Source organism: Pollachius pollachius, assembly GCF_949987615.1.
Source record: "Pollachius pollachius genome assembly, chromosome: 3".
Classification (NCBI taxonomy): Eukaryota; Metazoa; Chordata; class Actinopteri; order Gadiformes; family Gadidae; genus Pollachius; species Pollachius pollachius.
Window position 1 is genome coordinate 6,180,043 of NC_136936.1, and position 19,977 is coordinate 6,200,019.

Below are 19,977 nucleotides of genomic sequence, written 5' to 3' on the forward strand. Positions count from 1 at the left end.
AGGGGAGAGGAGAGAGGGAGCCTTATGATATTGACCTGTTTGGATTACTATTCTGCAGGAGTGGAGGAGACGGGGCGGGGGGGTAAGGTGTGTATGTGTATTTGTTTGTATGTATGTATGTGTGTGTGTGTGTGTGTGTGTGTGTGTGTGTGTGTGTGTGTGTGTGTGTGTGTGTGTGTGTGTATGTGCGTGTGTTATTAAAGCCGAGCACAGCGCGTCAATACGCTGTGTGGTTTAACCCGGGGCCCAGTCGCTGTCTCAGGAATGTAAAGGGGAGAAGACGCAGTCCGACAGTGGAACGGCCCCCGCTCGCGCTTATGAACTCCTGTGTGTGATCCTGTGTGGATTACGGTGGTGGCCATCTTCCTGACAAAGTCATCTCCCAAGTCTCGCCCCCCCTCACCTGTTTAAGGGATGAGAGGGACATCGATCGCTAGGCGTTGGGCTTGGGAGAGAGTTCAGGCTTCTCTCTCACTCTCTCTCTCTCTCTCTCTCTCTCTCTCTCTCTCTCGCTCTGTCTCTCTCCTCTCTCTCTCTCTCTCTCTCTCTCTATCTCTCTCTCTCTCTCTCTCCCTCCCTCCCTCTGGGTTTGTGTGGGGCTGTTGGGGTGTGAGGCAAAGGCCCTCATATGAATAATGGCTCAAGGACAGCAGGGATTGATTCATCGATGCGGGGGGAAGTGGAGCAGAGATGCTCCACAGCTGCTGACCGTCACACTCCCAACCACCCTTGATTGTTGTCTCTGTGTCTCTCTTTCTCTCTCTGTCTCTGGGTCTCTCTCTCTGTGTCTGTGTGTGTCTCTCGCTCTGTCTCTGTTCCTGTCTTTCTCCCTCTTTGTCTCTCTCTTTCTCTTTGTCTTTCTTTTTATCTCTGTCTCTGTGTCTTTCTCTCTTTGTCTCTGTCTCTCTCTCTTTTCATATCTCCCTGTCTCTCTTTGTCTCTTTCTCCCATTCCTCTTCCTTATTCTCTCCCACTTATCCTCTCACTCTTTTAATTTTCTCTGTCTCTATATCTCCCTCACACTCTCTCTCTGGTCAAAGCTCTCTCTCTCTCTATTCCATTATTTCATTCTTTCTTAATCTCTCTATTCATATCTCTCGCTAACCCTTTCTCTTTGCTCTCTGTGTTTTTCTGTGTGGGTCTCTCTCTCTCTCTCACTAACACTCTCTCTCTCTCTCTCGCTCTCTTACTAACACACACACTCTCTCTCTCTCTCTCTCTCTCTCTCTCTGCCTCTCCCCTTTCTTCCCCCTCTGTCACCTTCTATCTCCTGTAACACTCATGAAATCAGAGGATTCCAGCTCTGTGGCGTCACATGCTGTGTTTACTTGTGCCATCTCTCCCGAGGGGTCGTTCGCCTCGCTCGTGAGCCCACCAAGCAGGGCTCCAGCTGTGTTTATGCATCACCTGACAGGTGTGATGCAACACGGTGAAACTTTATACACACCAACGTGCACCAGACTTAGTGTTTTGCTCTTGGGGCCTGGCTTTAATTCGTCTTCTAATTCTTTCGGGAATTTCCTGCCTGGTATTAGTATTAGTACTATCCCATCGCTATTGTTCCTTTCTTTCAGTAAATAAAACCCTCGGTGGTAACTTTGCACACACTCTGTGTCAAGTCGACAAACCGGACACAAAACTGTAAAAAACTTGTGTGCCTAACTTTGAACTTTTTACAAATCGACAAACTTTCGACGTACCCTTTGATTGGTTCGATTGTGTGGTTTGTGTGGGTTCACTTCGGTCGCTTCCAATTAAAATGCTTCTCAACGTCTCTGTAACGCACATCTGTAGCTAACCTCGCCCTTCCACCTGTGTTCCTCCCTCCAGACCTGCCCCCACCCCCGATCCCACCCCCGGCAGTCCTCAAGTCCCCCACGCACCCCTCTAAAGCGGCCATGGAGGGCCGGGGGGTGATGTCCCCCAAGTCGGGCGACGGCCGGGACAACAAGAGAGGGGGCCCCGCGGGCTACCGCCCCCCCAGGGACCAGGACCCCAGGACCAGCTCCTCGGAACGCCGCGAGGCCCAGGAAAGGCAGAAGACGGGCGGGAAGGGCCACAAACACGAGAGCAGCAAGACGCGCCAGTACCCCGGTACGACACAGAGGACACACTGGTCTATTTCTATACACTGAATTCAGTCTCGTAGGAGGGAAACAAAAGGCAATATCAACAGGGGGAAAACGTGTTTATCAGAACTGGCATGATTTGTTCGTTTCCTAGCAGAAATATCCTGGATTTTACACCATCCTTCAGTAACCATCCTAGGATGCCAAAGTCTAACCAACCCTATCTTTCGGCCTTCTAGAGAAAGATAACCCCAGCCCTAATCCAGCGCAATAATGACATGGATTTCTATTTACTTCTTTAAGTTTCTTTGGTTTAAAGTGTCTTCTTGTTGTGTGTATACCCCCGCCACCAATGTTGCCCCCCACCTGACCTTGTCTATACCCCCTCCGCCATGGTGCTGTCCCCCCACCTGACCATGTGTTTACCCCCTCCCATGGTGCTGTCCCACAGGTTCAGAGGACATCCTGCCCTACAGCCGACCCCAGTTCCCCACCACAGTGAACAGCCCGCGGGACCCCAGCTCCTCCAGCTCCATGTCCTCCCGGGGCTCCGGGGGCCGGCGGAGAGGAGAGGCAGGGCCGGTGGGCCGTAGGAACCCCGCAGACATGGCCCTCAGCACCGCAGGGGCCTTCCAGCCAGGAGAGGAAGGCCTGGAGGTGACTATGGTGTTCTTCACACAGAGCCAACCCCGTTAAGCGGGGCAGACACTCTACGATGTTTTCAATCGTTTGACTCAGCTCCAGCTCAAACTGCACGGCTAAATCGCGGGGTTAAAAAGTTTGCAGCTCACGATTCATGTTCTCGCACTATATGTGATACCATCATGAGGGGCGACCAGAGTTTCAAACAGCTTTGATTTTCTTGCGACCAATACGATTGCTGATCGGGAGTTGGTCGTGAGGTGTCTCGTTACCCCGTGTATACTACACGATGCACGACACGCGATTAAGCCGAAACTCGGCCCGATCCCAAGAATAGCTGCACAAGTGAAAAATCGGCTCAAAATGCACCAAAAAATCACACAGTGTCTGCCCAGCTTTAGATGGACACTGATGTGGACAATAGGTGATGAGTGCTGGGCCCCCATAATGATTTTCTGTCTGTTTGTGTGTTTCTTCCTCCAGATGGTGGAGAGCTGAAGAATGGACCGGAAGATCAAACCCAGATTTTTTTTCTTTTCAAGAGAGGAGCGCTATTTTTTTTTTTTCCCCCCCCTCCGTTTTACAATTTAAAATATCTCCAGTATTTCATAAATATTTGTTTTTGCCCGAAACCATTCTGTACAACGATAGTGTTTCTTAACATCGGTGGTGGTTGGGAAGAGGGAGGGAGGAGGGACTGAGAAGAAAAAAAAGTTGTTTTCTTACTTATCATTTTCGGTGTCCATTTTGAGAAAAGAGAAAAGAGAAGCGGGAAAAGAGAATTGTCTGAGGAGGAGCGAAAGGAGCACTCAAAGCAAAACACGCAGTTGGATATTTATGTTTTATTCCGATGCAATATGGAGTGATATTGTGCGCCTTTGACCAGAACTTTGCAGAACCCATACAGTCAGACGTTACTGTAATTTTATAGCTGCGATCCGAGAGGGGTGGACCGTCTTGTAAATATACATGTATACATGATGTCCCTGTTTGTTCCCAATGTGGTACCAGAAAAAATTGTCTTCCTTGTTTTATTTTGTGGATTATAATTTTATTATGCCAGTAAATATAATTATTTTATCGTTTCCATCCATGTTGTAAATTGCTTTATTATTTAGCCGCCCCCCCCCCCCCCCCCCCAAGAAAGTACCACTTTGGGATTTTTGTTGTTTTAATTTTTCGTTTGTTTCGTTTGTTTTGTAATGCACTGTTTGTTCCGTGTCGTCGTCAGTGTTTCGTTTTTTCGTTTTTTACTTTGGTTTTAAAAGCACAATCACTAAACTTTATTTTAAACCATTCTATCTATTAACCTTTTTGTCTTACTGGAGGAAAACAGGTACGACAAAAGAGTCTAGTTAATCTCGATGGTGATGATGATGATGATGATGATGATGATGATGGTGGTGATGATGATGATGATTACGACGACATAGGTCAGGTAATAGTGTTTTTTACTTTGGCTGTTTTAGAAGGGAGACTCCTTGTATCGCAAATCGGTTCCCTCTCCAGGTCTGCCGCCAGCTCGCTAAGTGATGGGAGAGACATGTAATGTGATTCATAGCTGCAATGTAAATATATCTCTTTTCGCATTGACCGTAATTCCAGCTATTGCACATTAATCCAAATGGTTATGTTGTCTACTAATGCACTTAAAAAATTGCCACATACCGGTAAAAAAAACAACAAATATTGAATGGAGTCACTTTGGGAATCTGGAGAGGTTATGATTGGACAAGGAGGGTCTCTTTTCTGGGGAAGAGGACGGCGGTGGAACATCGTTCTGCCGGGAGGAAGGGTGCTGTTGTTTATTCATAGGACATCTGCAAACATTTGTTTCGTAAAGGAAAAAAAGCAAAATGAATTAAAAAAAGATGAATAAAAAAGTTGAAACTATACACGTTCCGTTCATTTTTCTCTTTTGTCGACTAAATGCTTGAATTGTAAGATGTCCGCAGTACGAATCCGTTAACGTCGACTATCAATACGGTCAATATCCACGCACAAATCCAATATCGCTAATACAAAAATATTAAAAAGACATTTGACACCTCCTCTTAAAGTTCCCAGTGTTATTTAATAAAACCCGTTGCCCCGGCATCCACTGCATTTTAATGTGAAATCCATTTGAGCCCCAGCAGAAAACCAAGGCCACCGGCCGACCAGTATCCTTGCACCCCCGTCAAGGATAAACCTATCAATATCCCTGTCTCCCTGGCTCACTCTCTAAGAAAACCCTCTCTCCTCCTCTACACCAGCTATTTAAATATATGACACAATGCCAATTCCATTAGTGCCCCCCATTATTCACGGTATCAGCATAGCGTGTCATTCAATAAAGCGTTTGGGAGCGAGCCGGCAGGAGCCTCTAAAACCATTGATGAAGGGATTATACCCAATTTGGCAGGGCTCGCCCGCTGCCAATTTGGGGGGCCCGGAGGACGTTACGTCGGAGCCTGTGTGTGTGCTGTACGGCCCTGCGCGTCTTACCCTTCATCGCCTTCTACCTGTAATCGCTAGACTAGACAACCTGCGCCGGGCGAGACAACAAAATGGCTGTGAAATCAACAGATGACGAAGAGTCACGGGAATGAAAGAAAAGAAGAACGTGCACTAGACATGGAGGGGGGGGGGGGGGGGGGGGGGAGTCGGGGGTTGGTGGAAAGCGTCCTAATTGGGGACTCTAGTGCATTTGTTCTGCCTTATTGCGTCTAACCTTCCTCCTTGCTTGTTCTTTCTCAGAGCAATAACCCAGCCTGTGGGAGTCTTTAATGTCAGCCAGTCTCTCTTGTCTTGACTTATTCAAACATGGGCTGACGGAGAGGAGGCATGGCGGTACTCCCTTCTGAGCTCCCCCCCCCCTCTGACCCCCTCCCCCCGGTGGGGGACGGAACGGAACAAGTGGTGTTTTCACAAGCTAATCACTGCTGTACTCCCATGGTTCCTCAGACCTTCGGAGACCCTACACTGCCCCCCCTTCCCTCCCACCAGGGGTCCAGGCAAGAATCATCACAAGGAGGGGGAGGGGAAAGGGTTCGGGGGAGGGGAAAGGGTGTGGGGGAGGGGAAAGGGTGTGGGGGAGGGGGGTTGGGGGGGGAGATACACCAGCCCCCAGTTGCATGACTCAAGAAGGCTGTGGCCTTCAGATGATGTAAATTTGGCTCCACCGGGGCTCATTGTGTTGTGTCCATACAGTGTAGTGACTAGAGTGTTTTGACCTGGGGTCAAGAGGTTCTGGCTTAAAGGATCCAAACGCCAATGTCCACAGTCTTATACCTCTAGCCACCCTTTAGGAAGAGGCCTAACCCCTGCATGCTCCTTAACGACCCATATCTAAATTCAATGAAGGTCCCTTTTGAGCTAAGCTAAAGCTAAACAACAATAGCAATTAGGACTGGAGAGAAATCGATGGCATATTCTACGATAGACTTGTTATCGAAGATTAAATCCTCATAACCACCGTTTTTCGGCTTTCATTTTAAAACGTGTGGGCTGGTTAATTCAGAATCTTTATCGATCAAATCTTCCAAATCTGTGCCGTATCATAAATAATGGCTCAAACAAGCAAGGCAGACAAAGCAGACAGGGCTTTTGTGCTTTTCCTCTTGCCCTGTATGGTGAAATATTAAAACATATTGAACTCTCCACTTCCCACTCCTAGCCCGCCCCCCCAAGTTCCACTCTAATAAGCACCTCCCTGACCAGCAACACGTTTGGAAGAGGCAGGAAAGAGAGCTTCGCCCTTATGACTCCATCCATCACCTTAATGAGCAGAGGTGTGTCCAAGGCCTCACAATGAGATGCAGGTGATTAAGGTATGTTGGACGGTTGCTCCAGCCTGGAGGGTGCTGGTGCTGGGGGGTTGGGGGTGGTGTGAGAGGGGGACTCCTTTAAATCCCAGGAATATTCAGGCGGTGGAGGTAGAGCCATGGGCTTTGGCTCACTCCGGTTCCGACAGTTGTGCTACCTTTCTGACCACCAGTACCCAAGGAGAGGGGTGTGTGTGTCTGTGTGCGTTTGTGTGTGTGCGCGCGCGCGCGTGCAGGCGTGTGTGTGTGTGTGTTAGCTTGCAGCTTTTTGTGTGTGTGAGTTACAGAGGAATATATATATTGTTTCCATTCGAAATTAAATCAAAAGCAGAAATATTTTTATTGAGGGAAAAACCTTTCACCAATTCTATTGGCTCATGGGAGTTCCAGAGCCCGAAGCTCATTTGTTCTGGCTAGGTAACCGTGCCAACACTGGAAGTGCTGTTTTCAGCACATTAGGAACTCAGAGCATATCAAAGACAACATACAGTATTGGATTTTGAATGACTTCATGAAAACTGAACAAATTCACAAGTTAGGTTTTTATTATTATAGCAGCCCTTGTTATTTATAGTAATTGACTATATATATATATAATATTTCTATAATTTTTCTATTCCTTAAGTTTAACAACATGCATATTTTAGAAGTAAGGGAAGTAAAACATCTGGTTGACTTTGGTTCATTGTTATTCATTGGAAGGCTATTTTACTTTTTCTAAACATTAATATTAGATAACCTTTGGAGAACGATATCCCTCATGGGCCTGAAGCACAATTCATCGGGGCTGTGAGACCAGGAAGTGTAGGCGATTTGTACCCGTCAAAGCATATTAATAATGGCTTCTGAAGCCAAGCTGAATCACCCACTCGGGTTAACCATTTGTAATTGCATGTCTCTCTGGCGACAGAAGACAAAGCTGGCCCTTCATTGGCAAATAGTTTCCTTGAGATTTTTTCGTCCACGTTAAATTCAAGGAGGTTATTCAAAAATGTTTTGGTTTATTGCCCTTCAGTTTGTGCTCATGCACTTTGAGGGTTTCAAACTCCCTTGGCTGTACGAATTGTGCTTTCAAATGTGCGGCTGGCTCATAAGATTTAATGTTCCTCTGTAAGGATGAGGCCTCGAATGCAATCTAGCTGCAATAACTTTTGATTCTGGTTATAAATATGGACTTAGGCACTGAAGAGGTATATAAGAGATTAGGGATTTCATTTGGAAAAACAATACCATTTGAGCTAGGAAAGAGCTGCCATTTCCTGTAAATGCTGCCTATGAATATGAAAAATAAATAATCTTTCTTGGAGATGGCCATGAAAACCATCAAAAATCCAATCAAATAATAAAAGCAGGTTATGAAAATAGTTTATGGAGTCTTTTGATACACATACAAATTTGCCAAAACCAATTCAGTATGTTGTTTGGCAACAGAAACCTTTCCATGTAAAACTCAATTGATCCAAAGTCCTCTGCCCTCCCCTTGTCCGAGTTTCCAGAATAAATACAACTGCTGTTGATTTCTCACTATTCCCAGCAGCAACAAACTAATTTATTTTGTGAAAATTCAGACATTCTCTCGGTTCTGATACCCAAAAACTGCTTCATTAACCTCCTTCCCAAACTAGGAGGCAATTAACTGAACAGCTGTGCGCTGTCTGACAAGATGATCCCGCCACCGCTACCTCCCAGCCGCCAGGAAGCTAGCGCTTAGCATGCTATCGCCACAGGTGCACCCTGTTGAGGCGCCTTCTCAAAACCTCTCCAACGCCATTCACGCCGCAGCTGCGGGTCAAAACGACAACTCTTCAGACAATCAATCAAAACTCATTAAGGAGTTTTAATGATCTTCCGAAAGCAACCCATAACAAAAACACGCCTCGCCGCAAAACTCGTGTTTAATCAATGCTAAACACTTCATACCGTGTCCCCCCCCCATCACAGCTTCTAGATAGTGAATTGAGATTAAGGGATTTTGAAAGAAAACCGTCGACGGCAAAGTCTCCCTCATCACGTGGGGAGACAGGGAAAGAGTGTGGAGGCTGGCCAAACCTAAACCGGGAAGTAGTATAGGTGATTTGTATATCTATTTGTCATGTAGCCAGTCCTTTCCAGCTATGCTTATTTAGTGCTGATGGGGTCTGCACAATTAACCCGGGGCAGTAAAAAAAACAGTCTCATCAACTGGATTCTTCCACTCTTCAGCGTTTCCTCTGCCCTCCTCGGTGACATCACTCTCCCTCTTCACCATCATGATTCATCGTCATTGAAACTCCTTCTGTTTAGTTTAGGACTATTGCTTATGAGTAGTAGGCCTATTTATCCAGACTAGAAGGTAAACTTGTCACCGTGTGATATATATTTCTTTGTATTTTCAGATAGATATGCCAGTAAGTCAGCGACGATAGCTCAGGGAAGCTAACAGGCTCACAGTTAGATTTTTACTGCTCCGTAAAAACATAACGATTATCTGAGAAGTAAACTGTGCTAAATAAACCTGCTAATTTAAAGGGAGTGAAATGGTGTGAAGCTTACCAGAATCCGTTGACAGAATCCAGTTAAAAACATCAGTCTAACTAGATGATATATATGCTTTTCAGGGTAGCCTGGGAGCTAGGTGGGTGGCGTAGGGCAGTTCTAATTGACAGCATAGAAACAGCCCTTTGAGTCCCCGTCTTCGTCAAGGTCAGGAATGCTTGAATGTAAACACACAGTCAGGCCATTGAGAGCAGCATGTTTTCCTAGCAGCAAAGCCCCAACACGCTTACCATAGCCTTGACGCTAGCGCTAAAATGTGCCCACGGACAAAAGCCTGGCAGCACTTCATGCTCAGGACACATAATAGGACTAGATGAGTGTGTTTTCTTAGTCAAATGACCCAGGGAGGGGTGGTGGTTTTGATGGGAGGGCGGGGGTTGGGGGGGGGGCGCTGGTATTCAGCCGTAGATGAATGGAACGTGGGTGTTCTGAGGTGTTTCGGGGGGGGTTGTTTTTGGTTAGAAGAGGAAGAGAAAAAAAAAAAGAGGAGGGGCCATGGCACGGGCATGTCTCCCTCTATCCATGTATCGCTCTCTCTTTCTCCCACACTCCCAATTTATCTCTCTCTCTTCCTCCCACACTCCTTATTTATCTCTCTCTCTTTCTCCCACCCCTCGGTTGACAGGCTGGTGACTGACTACATGGGAGATGAGATGAAGGCTCATTGCACTTTGTGTGGCCTTGGGACGTTTTTCTCTCCATACATATATATATATATATATATATATATATATATAGATATATATATAGATATATAGATATATATATAGATATATAGATATATATATATATAGATATATAGATATATATTTTTAGGATTTTATGATTATTTATATATATATATATAAATAACTATATGTAAGCTCTGCTTATGCTGCCATGTTTTCGCTGTAATTTTACTACGCAGCTGTTGCTCTTCTTTGATATGAATGCAACGCTAATTATTCCATCGACGGTAATCTACCGTTTTCCAGCATTTATTTATTTCCGTTGCCTGCCCCCTGCTCGCGGTGCATTGATGCGGAGCGGTTAAGGTGATGTAGATAAGGGGAGTAATCGCCCAGGGCAGGGAGAACGCCATAACAATGGCCGGCAGATGTGTGTGTGTTATTGGACTGCTGTGTATTCATAGACCATGTCCACACCGTGTTCTATCGATTATTATTTTCCTACCTCTCAAAAAAGACTAATGAGATCCAGGAATTCCACTAGAAAGGTTAATACAATATTGAAATGTCAGGAGATTAATGATATTGTTGTTTTTTTTTCTTTCTTCCTAAGGTCCTGCAGAGCAGGGTGACAAATGTCTTGCCCTTTTCACTCTCTCCCACCCTATTGGTGATCTCTAACTCTCATCTCTCACTCTGCGTCTCTCTTTTCCTCTCACTAACATGCTCCGTCTTTGTCTGTTTCTGTTTTTATTATTCTCCCATTTTCCCGCTTTTTTATCCCCCCTTTTCTTCTCCCCTTTGTCTTCATCCCGGTTCCCCTTCAGTAGCCACGGTCTTTGCGTGCACCCTTATATATATTCCTACCGCATAAATGCCGTGGCTGTATGCAACGACATAGCACAGGAAATGGGCTTTGTCCCGTGCGCTGTGTGCGGCTGTCAGTAAATGAATAGCATTGATCCATCTTCATTAGGAAAAAACTATGAGATTTTTACACCAGGAAGTTGTCTTCTGCCGAGAGTAGAAAAATGCTTCCGTAGGCACTAGACCGGTGAGCTGTATATTGCTTTTGTGCTGCGGCAGAATACGTCCATGGAGAGCATTTCAATATTCTTCTGCAATGGCAAAAAAAACGTTCCTCCAATCATTTGCTCCTCGCCATGCAAAAACCTAACTAGTGGTGGATTTAGTGTAGGCTATCTGTGTTTCATCGAGATTTTAACAAAACATATATATCTAGTTGGCGAGACAGGCTTATTGTAGGCCATCAGTAGTCTAGATCTATACTTTAAATAGATAGTTAGTAATGGGCTTGATGTAGGCTCTCTGTATCCGAGATCTAATTATTTCAGTCAAGCTCTTGACCCCATATAAATAGACCGCTAATAGTGGAAGAAGCTTAATATAGGCTATCTATCTGTAGTTCATATCCCGACTAAAATATATTAGCTCATGGTGGACACAAGCTATTGTAGGCTATCTGTAGTTCAGATCTGAACTGAAAGCACACTAAATGGTTGGACTCCCGAAATTGGTTCCCAGCACCACGGTAAGGCTATCTCAGCTGGAGCACGCAGGGTGTCCAACCCTAAACTTGGACACCGTACAGTGCCTACTGTACGGTGTCCAAGTTTTAATCAACTCTGCATAATTGGAGTGATTCCCTGCCTTGCTGTATATTTCAATCCATCTGTATAATTAGGGTAAATTAAAGTCTTTGTCAGAAGGAACAGGGGAGGGGAGATGGCTTCCCCGTACCCTCTCCTGGCAATCGCCCTCTTCTCTGCACCACACACAATTACACACCAGCTTGAGAGAAAGAGGAAATTACCTCTTTTGGCATCTCATTTTTCACCGGTGGGGGCTCGAGCCGCGCATGGCTATTCAGCGTTACTAAGCATCAACAATAATTAATTTGCGCCTTACTGCAACCTGCACTTGCAAGAACAAACCCCCCTTTTTCCCCCCTTTTATCAATTTCCAATCTCACACATTAGACAATGAGCTGCTCACTTCGGACCACGGCTGCGGCGGGGCGCCCTAATGTCTCCTAAAATGCGTCTTCTTTGCTGTCCTCTTTGGTGGCGAGAGACAGCAGGTGACGGCCAGTCACTTTCTTCTTCCCCTGGCAGCGGCGTTCATGCGAGCCATGCCTCAGTGCAGTAATTGCATCGATTAGAGCAGGGAGTTGGAGGAGCAGTGGCTTGCAGGCGAACATGGGTCATCATTACTCCGTGTGAAGCCAGCCCCCTCCGGTAGGCCATTACCGTTGCGTGTGTCAATATATCCGGAGCGGCCCTGCGATACAGAGGCCAAAAGCGAGAGCTCTCAATACCTTGTGATCACTTCCTGCCTCCAGGTTAACAGGTTCAAACAATTACAGGGACGGCGATTCATCTTCTACCAGGAGTGGGTGATACCTTTGGCACATGAAGGAAAAGTTACCCCTAATTGGTGGCTTGAAGGGGATGGGGGGGGGGGGGGTATGTGGTGGTTAGGATAAAGGGACCACCGTTCCTCCTCTGCGTCTGCCAGGGCGGGGCAGACTGGCTGCTGCTGTCTTCTGCCGGGTGTTTTGGCGTCTCTTGTCACGGCTCGCGTGACGTGTCCCATTCATTTCCTCCTCTCATCCATCCTGCGCCCTGACAGACGCCAACTCTCTGCCCTCCTTCCTATGCACCGGGTATCTGCAGGATTCCCCCCCCCCCCCCCGAATTATTTTACCACACTGACACCATGAACAGTTACTGATATGTTAAACATCCGTCTAAACAAAAATGTCCTGCATTAAAAATGGAGATTCAAATGTCAAATTATAGAGATGTTATTGTGAGATGTTATCCTTTATATTGCTTCTGTTTTCTGCACTTCTGTCATTCTTCCTTATGTATTAGTATTTTTGTGTTTTGACACCAAGTCATTTATCCTTCAGCATTTAAATATCACTGATACAATGTGGAGGATCTTGACAATGGTCTAAACATAACATTTCATGTCTTCGCAATAAAATAAATGCATACAATTACAGCAAGGAGGTTCAAATGTTGGGGGATAATGTAAGATATTGGATTTTATTTGTTGAAAGCGAATATCCTGTGTATACTATCTCTTCCTGGCATCCATACAGCATCCCCATAGCCCCCCCCCCAACACACACACACACACACACCCTAATGGGAAGTGACCGTCCTATTCATCTTCATTGGCTGTCCAGCTTCTGCCACCCCCCCCCCCCCATATCCTGGCAGGGACATCCATTCCCGTCCCTCTAGTTGAATTTCTGTATTTATATGGTTTTTTTTACCCTCCTTGCTCAATTTCCAGTCATTTTGGTGGGAGCCTTTCCCACTGACCATCCCCCATTGTGTGTACCCCCTGCCGCCCTCTACTCCCCTGACCTTCCTCGCTATCTCCTCCCCTCTTCATCTCTTCATCACTCCCCTCTAACTTCCCAGCCGTCGCCACTTTCCGGCGCGATGTTTTTTCTTGACAGCCAATTGAAACACTGGCAGGATGCATTCGTCTCCGGGTGCAGAGTGGTGTGGTGTGGACTCCCCCCTCGTCCTCCGTCCACCGCCGAGGCTCTCTGAGACTCACCAAGACCCTTGTTTCACCTGGGGCCCAACGCGGTTAGAGGGTAGGCAGGGGGGTGCCTGCATCTTCATCCCAGAAGCTTCACCCCTGGACCTCTTTGGCTCTGAGGTCGGTTCAGTTAATTGAGCGGAATCACTCGGGGAGGCAGATCACGGAACCTGTAAGGGCCAATCCCAACTCAGTGTGAAGGACCTCCATGGACCTCCTGGATGTGATGGGTTCACATTACAACCCCCCCCCCCCCCCCAACCCCCCTTCAGAAAAATAAATGACCTGCTAGAAGGGGAGTTGTGTAGGCAATTCACCGTTGGATTGATTTTATTCAACCTGTGCTAAGTTAGCCTAAACCGGCACACTACGCTTATGCCTAGTCCATTGTGTTGACAATAGGCCTAGCGGACACAAGTGGAGTGGTACACGGTCCAAAGATCATGTTAGCTTACTCTTAATATTCTATCAAGCAGGTATTTATTGAACTTCAATGCTACGGCTAGTGAGATTAATCATATATCTTTTCAATTAGTTTCACACGTGTTGCCTCTTTTTGTCATAGCACAGAACATGCTAGCCACGCTCCAACACTGTGAACACGCTTTAATCAAGGGCTATTTGTTACGACACAGAGTCAAGATGTATTTGTTTAAATTATTTGTCTCTTTTTTTTTTCTCGCTCCGAGGGGGTGGGACAAATTACATGCCGCATTTTTTGTCTGAAGTTATGTTTTTCCAATTTGTTTTTATAATTAGGGTGTGCAGCACCCCGACATTCAGAGAATAATCTGTGCTTTCTGTGTTAGATGGGAAGTGGACCATGAAAGCCTTTGGTGAGCGGAGCACAAATTGGATCCAAGCATGATGTGATTTGCTTATTCCTCTGAGGCGATATTTGCAAAGCGATTAGAACAATGCTGTGGCGGCATATTTTTGTATGCAGTTTTTATTCTTCAAGCGCTTTATTACATACGTACATACGTGTAACATTGATCATCAAATGTCTTAACAGGTTCCAGTAAGCATCCCAGAGGTACTCTGCAATACAAAGGGCGGGGTATGACTGTTAGGATGGGGAGGGGGACAGCCCGGAATTTATAACGATATTCCTGGCTGCACTAAGGAGGAAATAAATAGATAAATAATGCAAATAAAATCCAATGGATTTTTCCACGCTTAACTGTTTCAACGCAAAATCTAATTGGAATTCCTATTTAAGGGCTGTAAAATAAAGTGCCAAGTCAACCGCCAAAAAATATAGATTGCACCGTTCTTTTACAAGAAATCTCCCCCAGGGCTGGGCAGCCTATCTTTGTTCCTTTTGGGAAAAAACGATATTGTGGGTAATACCAGTTAGACCTTGATCCCAGTGTTCATGCTAGGCCAGCTCTACCAATTAATGAAGGCCTATACAACGTTCCGGCTTCCTTTTATCCATGAAATAAATTGTGGCAGGATAAAGGAGGATAGGTCCTCCTTCCTCGGTGCATGGTTGAATTCCGAGTGGGGTATGATGTCCACTTTTGGGAGGTGGTTTCCCACTCTCAGGTCAATGGGTTACGAGGAAGATGATAGGTGGGGGGCACAAATCCAACAGCACCCAGATCAGGTCACCCAGATGAGAGGGCGAGTGTTATAAGGGTAAGCAAACCCTCCAATCACTGTTTCTCAGTTGAAATCAGCTCTGTTTGGTTCAAAGTTTTTTTAGAACTTTGCAAGAAATCTGTCGATTCCGGCTAACAAAGAAGAGTGATCATTCCAGAGTGGTCGTATTATAATGGGAGACCCCTAGCTTGAGTGAGTGTGATTTCTCATTACTCCGCACACTTGTTCCTATGGATAGTAATTTGTACCTTTTGAAGTGTTTGATTCGTTTTCCAAAACTCCATTTTCTTATTGAACATGTCCCTGGGTACCTCTGCTGTGATTTCCAATTGTTTTTTAGTGTGGGATTTTTAAGAATTAGATGTTAGGGTAATCCCCAATTCACATGTGTTGCTATATAGGTAGCTATAAAAAAAATCACAAAAAAAAGATCAAATTGTTATCTACAAACTTCACCATGTCCCTAGTTACCTGATTTTCAAGGGATTTTTCTGCCGCATTTTCTAATAATTAGATGTTGAAGTTTTCCACTGTTCTGTGTGTGTGTGTGTGTGTGTGTGTGTGTGTGTGTGTGTGTGTGTGTGTGTGTGTGTGTGTGTGTGTGTGTGTGTGTGTGTGTGTGTGTGTGTGTGTGTGTGTGTGTGTGTGTGTGTGTGTGTGTCTGTGTGTGTGTCCCTTGGAAACCAAACGTACTGATGAGTTTTTGGAAGAAGAACTATGTAACGTGAATTTTAATGTCAAGTATAACTTCTAATCAGATCAAGGGAGGTGTTCAGCGGATCGTGTCTCTTTGTTTGTTACCACTCCCAGTTCAAGTCCCCTTATTTCTATGTAATACAAATAGTAATTTCATGCATCATTTCTAAACCGCTCCTAACAGATCTCTCTCTTGCAGGCACAGTGGTGAGAGCTGTTGGTTTTCCCCTGTGGCGACCTGGTTTCGAGGTCCGGGGAGGCTTGTCTCTGTGGGAACTTCTTGTTTTGATGTCATGTGATTTGTAATGTCAAGTTTATCTTCCGACAACATTAGGTCTCTCTTAGAAGGTGTCTCGTTTTCAGTTGTTGAGATCAGGGTTGGTGTCCCATGAAACCTAATGTCATTTTGAAACTTAGTGATGTAATGTGAATTGTAGTGTCCTGTGTAACCTCTGTTCGCTGTCCCTGTCTCAGTGGTGAGGTGGCGAGCACTGTTAGGATAGCCCTCTGGAGACCAGGGTTCAATTCCTGCTGATGTTTGTTTCAATTTGACCATCACGTTTAAAACCATAACGTATTTAAACCTAACTATATCATGTCTATTGTACTGTCATAACACAACGTTATCAATTTCCCAATTTCCGTGGGGAAGTGGGGAGGGAGCTGCTGGCAAACGCTCGAAAGACCAGTGTTCAAGTCCCGGTGCTTTACTTTGATGGCAGCCTCTTATTTCGACATCATGTGAATTTTAAAGTCAAGTATAACCGCCGATCAAATGCTAGTCGGTGTCTTGGTGCAGTGACAGTTACACAGCCCTGCACCAATCTAAGAGCTGTTGGTGAACACTCGGTCGGCTAGGCTTGAGTCCTAACACATGGAAAAAAATTGAAAACACGAAAAAGCACTACTATATCCATAGTGACCAACCTCGATGGTACTTTAGAGACGGTAACCGAGAGCTCCCCTCTCTGCTCCGCAGAGGTGGAGAACGGGAAATGGCCTGAAGTAATATGTGACATTATATTCACACGCTGACTTAAGGTTTCAAAAACATCCAACACAAACTGGATTTGACTCCAACACTTGAATCACCGGGTTCTACCACTGCTCCAACAAGACACTTGCTATAGCTGGTCAGATTTTATAGTTGACATTATATTCACACAATGACAATGACAACAATTCTTACACATTTTCATAGATTTCACATAGAGACACATACATACATACATGCATACATACACTGCGGATGTCAGCAGTTTGATTCCAACTGTCATGAAACTGAAAGCATACACTTAATGTTATTGTTACATGTGTACTATGCATTTCACGTGCAGTGAAACTTTTGGGTTTTGGAAATGTTTTTGTATCTTTTACAAAAAATGTTAGGTTAGGGTTAGTTCACTTTGTTAGCGCACTCTAAATAGAAATGAAGGACTGAAAGCTTGATTGCGAATCAGAATGAAAGTAGTGGACACCCACTCAAAGCACCTCCAGTTCCCACAACAAGAGCTCCGACTGAACCATCAACCGCTCGGCTCCTCGACCAATCAAGAGGGCGGAACTGCCAACTTTCTCTCCTTCTCCCTTCATATCTACCCCCTCTCAACCCCACCCCTTATCACTCCCCGCCGCCGTCTCCCTTGCCTCCCCAGCTCTCCGCTGAGCCCTTAAACATGCCTCCGTCGCCTCGTGTTAATTTGCTGCTTCAGTGACACGCATCATTGGGAAGGGGGGGGGGGGGGGGGGGGGGAAGGGGGTTGGTTCCTAATAACCCCGGTACACGAGCGCCTTTGAGTCCCACGAGCACGTCGTGGCGTCGGAAATTATTAAACATAATGGCGACGATCACGCATTTCTAAAGCCCGCTTCCCTTCCAGACATGGCTGCCGCGTGTTCGATGCCGACAGCCAATCCCGGGGCTACAGCCTCCATTACCACTACAAGGCCCACACCCACAACCCCCCCTCCGTGCGCCACCTCAAACCCAAGCAGCACCCCCACCCCCCTCCCTCATATATGAACCCCCCACACCCCTCTTTCATCTGCTGAGCACACACAGTCAGTTGCTCTTTAGGGGCCAAATCATTCCGTTTCAAAGAGCTCGTATCGCCAACAAATAAGATAAGAAAAAAAAAGTAGAATAACTTTCTTTTATTTTTCGAAAAAAACTGCCTCTGCGTGTCAAAGCCTCTCCAGCAACACACTCTTATCGTAGCCCAGTGATATTTTCATTTTTGTTTCATTCGGAAAAAAAGGGAGCGAAAGAGGTGCTTTCAAGGCTCCTTTCTCTTTCTCGATCTCTTCCTCTCTCTCTCTCTATCTCCCTCTCTATCTAGCGGATTCAAAGCAGAGCAATTATTCATCGGCAGCAGGACTGCAGGGACGATGCAGCGGTGACATTTTCTCTTCACTGCTTTGTTGTGGCGGATCCAAGGCTGAGGCCAACATCTGCTATCCTCCTTCCTACCCCAGGCCTGCACTCAGAACAAAAACAGCCTCGCTAGCTAGCTCAGCCTGCGCCACGCAGAGCAAAAATGGCTTCCGTATTTTTATTCTTACCTCTGCAGGAGACTGAGTTAGTGACAGATGGTAGATTTTCACCCAGTTACAGTTAACTGTTACATTTTTTTTTAACATGTCTTATACCTTTCTTTTCCTGTGTGAGCCGGGGGGAATTACGAACACGATCCGATGTACCCACTGTCTAAGAGACAATACGTGGGCATAAGTTTTTCGCTGTTTGTTCAACAACTTTGCGTCTGGATACCCAATGTCAAGCAGGGTAATAGATATTGAAAAATACGAGGGCGGAGATGAAAGCAGATGCCATTGTGATAGAAACAATTACGCAGGCATCTGCTGCCGTCTGCTCTTCCTGCTGACCAAAGTAATAGGAGGAGTGCTCCAAGTAAACAGCCTGGATCAACATCTTGTCAGAAGATACGGGGCAAAAGGCTGCTAGTGAGTGGCGAGGACGTGCCGCGTCGCAACATCAGCACCATGGCGCTATGACGACCAGGGAGGAAACGCCAACGACAGTTCATGACTGGGTGATTACAAAGGGCTGGTTTTCGGATACACAGACATCGATATACACACAGATACACAAACAGCAACCGTTTGACCTTACGTACCCATCACTGCATCGATTGAGATGTTCATCTGTTGATAAGCATCGCTGTTGAAACTTTGAGATCAACTCACACATAAATAGAATTTTCTGGTGTGATACGCTTGCTTACACTGTGGCAGATTGAAGTGTGTGTGTGTGTGTGTGTTTGTGCGTGAGTGTGTGTCTGTGTGTGCGTGTGTGTGTGTGTGTGCGCGTGTGCGTGTGTGTGTGTGTTAGAGAGATACAGATGTTTGTGTCTACGTAAGTGTAACATAGAGTAGAGAGCGAGAGAACGAGGCAGAGCGAGAGGAAAGAGGCAGAGAGAGAAGAGAGATAATGTTAGAATGTCACTGATACTGTTTTTTACCATTTTTTCAACTCAATTCCTGCAAAACAAAGATGAAAATAAGAGCTTGACTTTGCGGAGCATGTTCATTCTTTTTTGCTATTTCAATGACAGAATGACAAATAAATATTTCACAACAAGCAGCGTACGATAACAAAATACTATCTCTCTTATGAGAGTAGATTTCATAAACAGGGAAAGAACATGAAACAAGACAGGGGGTCACAATATTGACTCAATGATTTGTAAATATTAATTAATTCAGTTAATGAATTCACCACGCATAGATAGTTAATGACTACCAACCAATCTGCCAATGTGAAAACCACTTCTTACTGGTCTGCCTTCACCATTATGCTCTCTCTGAGCCACACACCAAATCAAACTAATTGACTAATTGATCACACTAATTGATCGGTCTAATTTCAAACGTCTTCACTCATTTGGACCCTATTTACTGAATTATACCGCAGTCTGCAGCCATTAATTAACAACATTTTAGGGAAGTGGATTTAGGGGCTGCCCCCCCCTCCCTCTGTGTTCGTTAACACAGATCATTAATCAGGTAGGTGGGGGGGTTACATTAACCAGGTCACTCAGGCCCACGCTGAACGATTAGGCCCCCGATGAAGAGATCGGCTCATCAAGACGCAAGACAATGTGTCTCAGGGCGGCTCCGGGACGTTGTGGTGTCTCGTGTTCACATTGTGCATCTTCAACAATCAGAGACACTCAATCTGGACACTACACGTTGCACTCGCCGTGTGTTATTTTACACAACATACTGCAGTACAATCGCGCGCCCGGGCGCTTTGGACACAAAGGCGAGAGCTGGAACACACGCACAGCACACACTCGCTGCTGTGTCAACCGTGTTTCAGATGTAGCCGTGTAAGTTCATGGAATG

The 19,977-nt window shown here is 45.7% G+C and overlaps 1 protein-coding gene across 1 annotated transcript in view; it reads left to right on the forward strand.

Moving 5' to 3' along the window:
* Positions 1-4,548, forward strand: part of robo1 (roundabout, axon guidance receptor, homolog 1) — a 157,162-nt gene extending 152,614 nt beyond the window's left edge. The window contains exons 27-29 of the mRNA XM_079732359.1: positions 1,831-2,094; positions 2,521-2,726; positions 3,195-4,548. Of these exons, the coding sequence (XP_079588485.1) occupies positions 1,831-2,094; positions 2,521-2,726; positions 3,195-3,209 (485 nt within the window). The 3' untranslated portion in view covers positions 3,210-4,548. The remainder of the gene's footprint in view (positions 1-1,830; positions 2,095-2,520; positions 2,727-3,194) is intronic.
* The last annotated feature ends 15,429 nt before the right edge of the window (positions 4,549-19,977 follow it).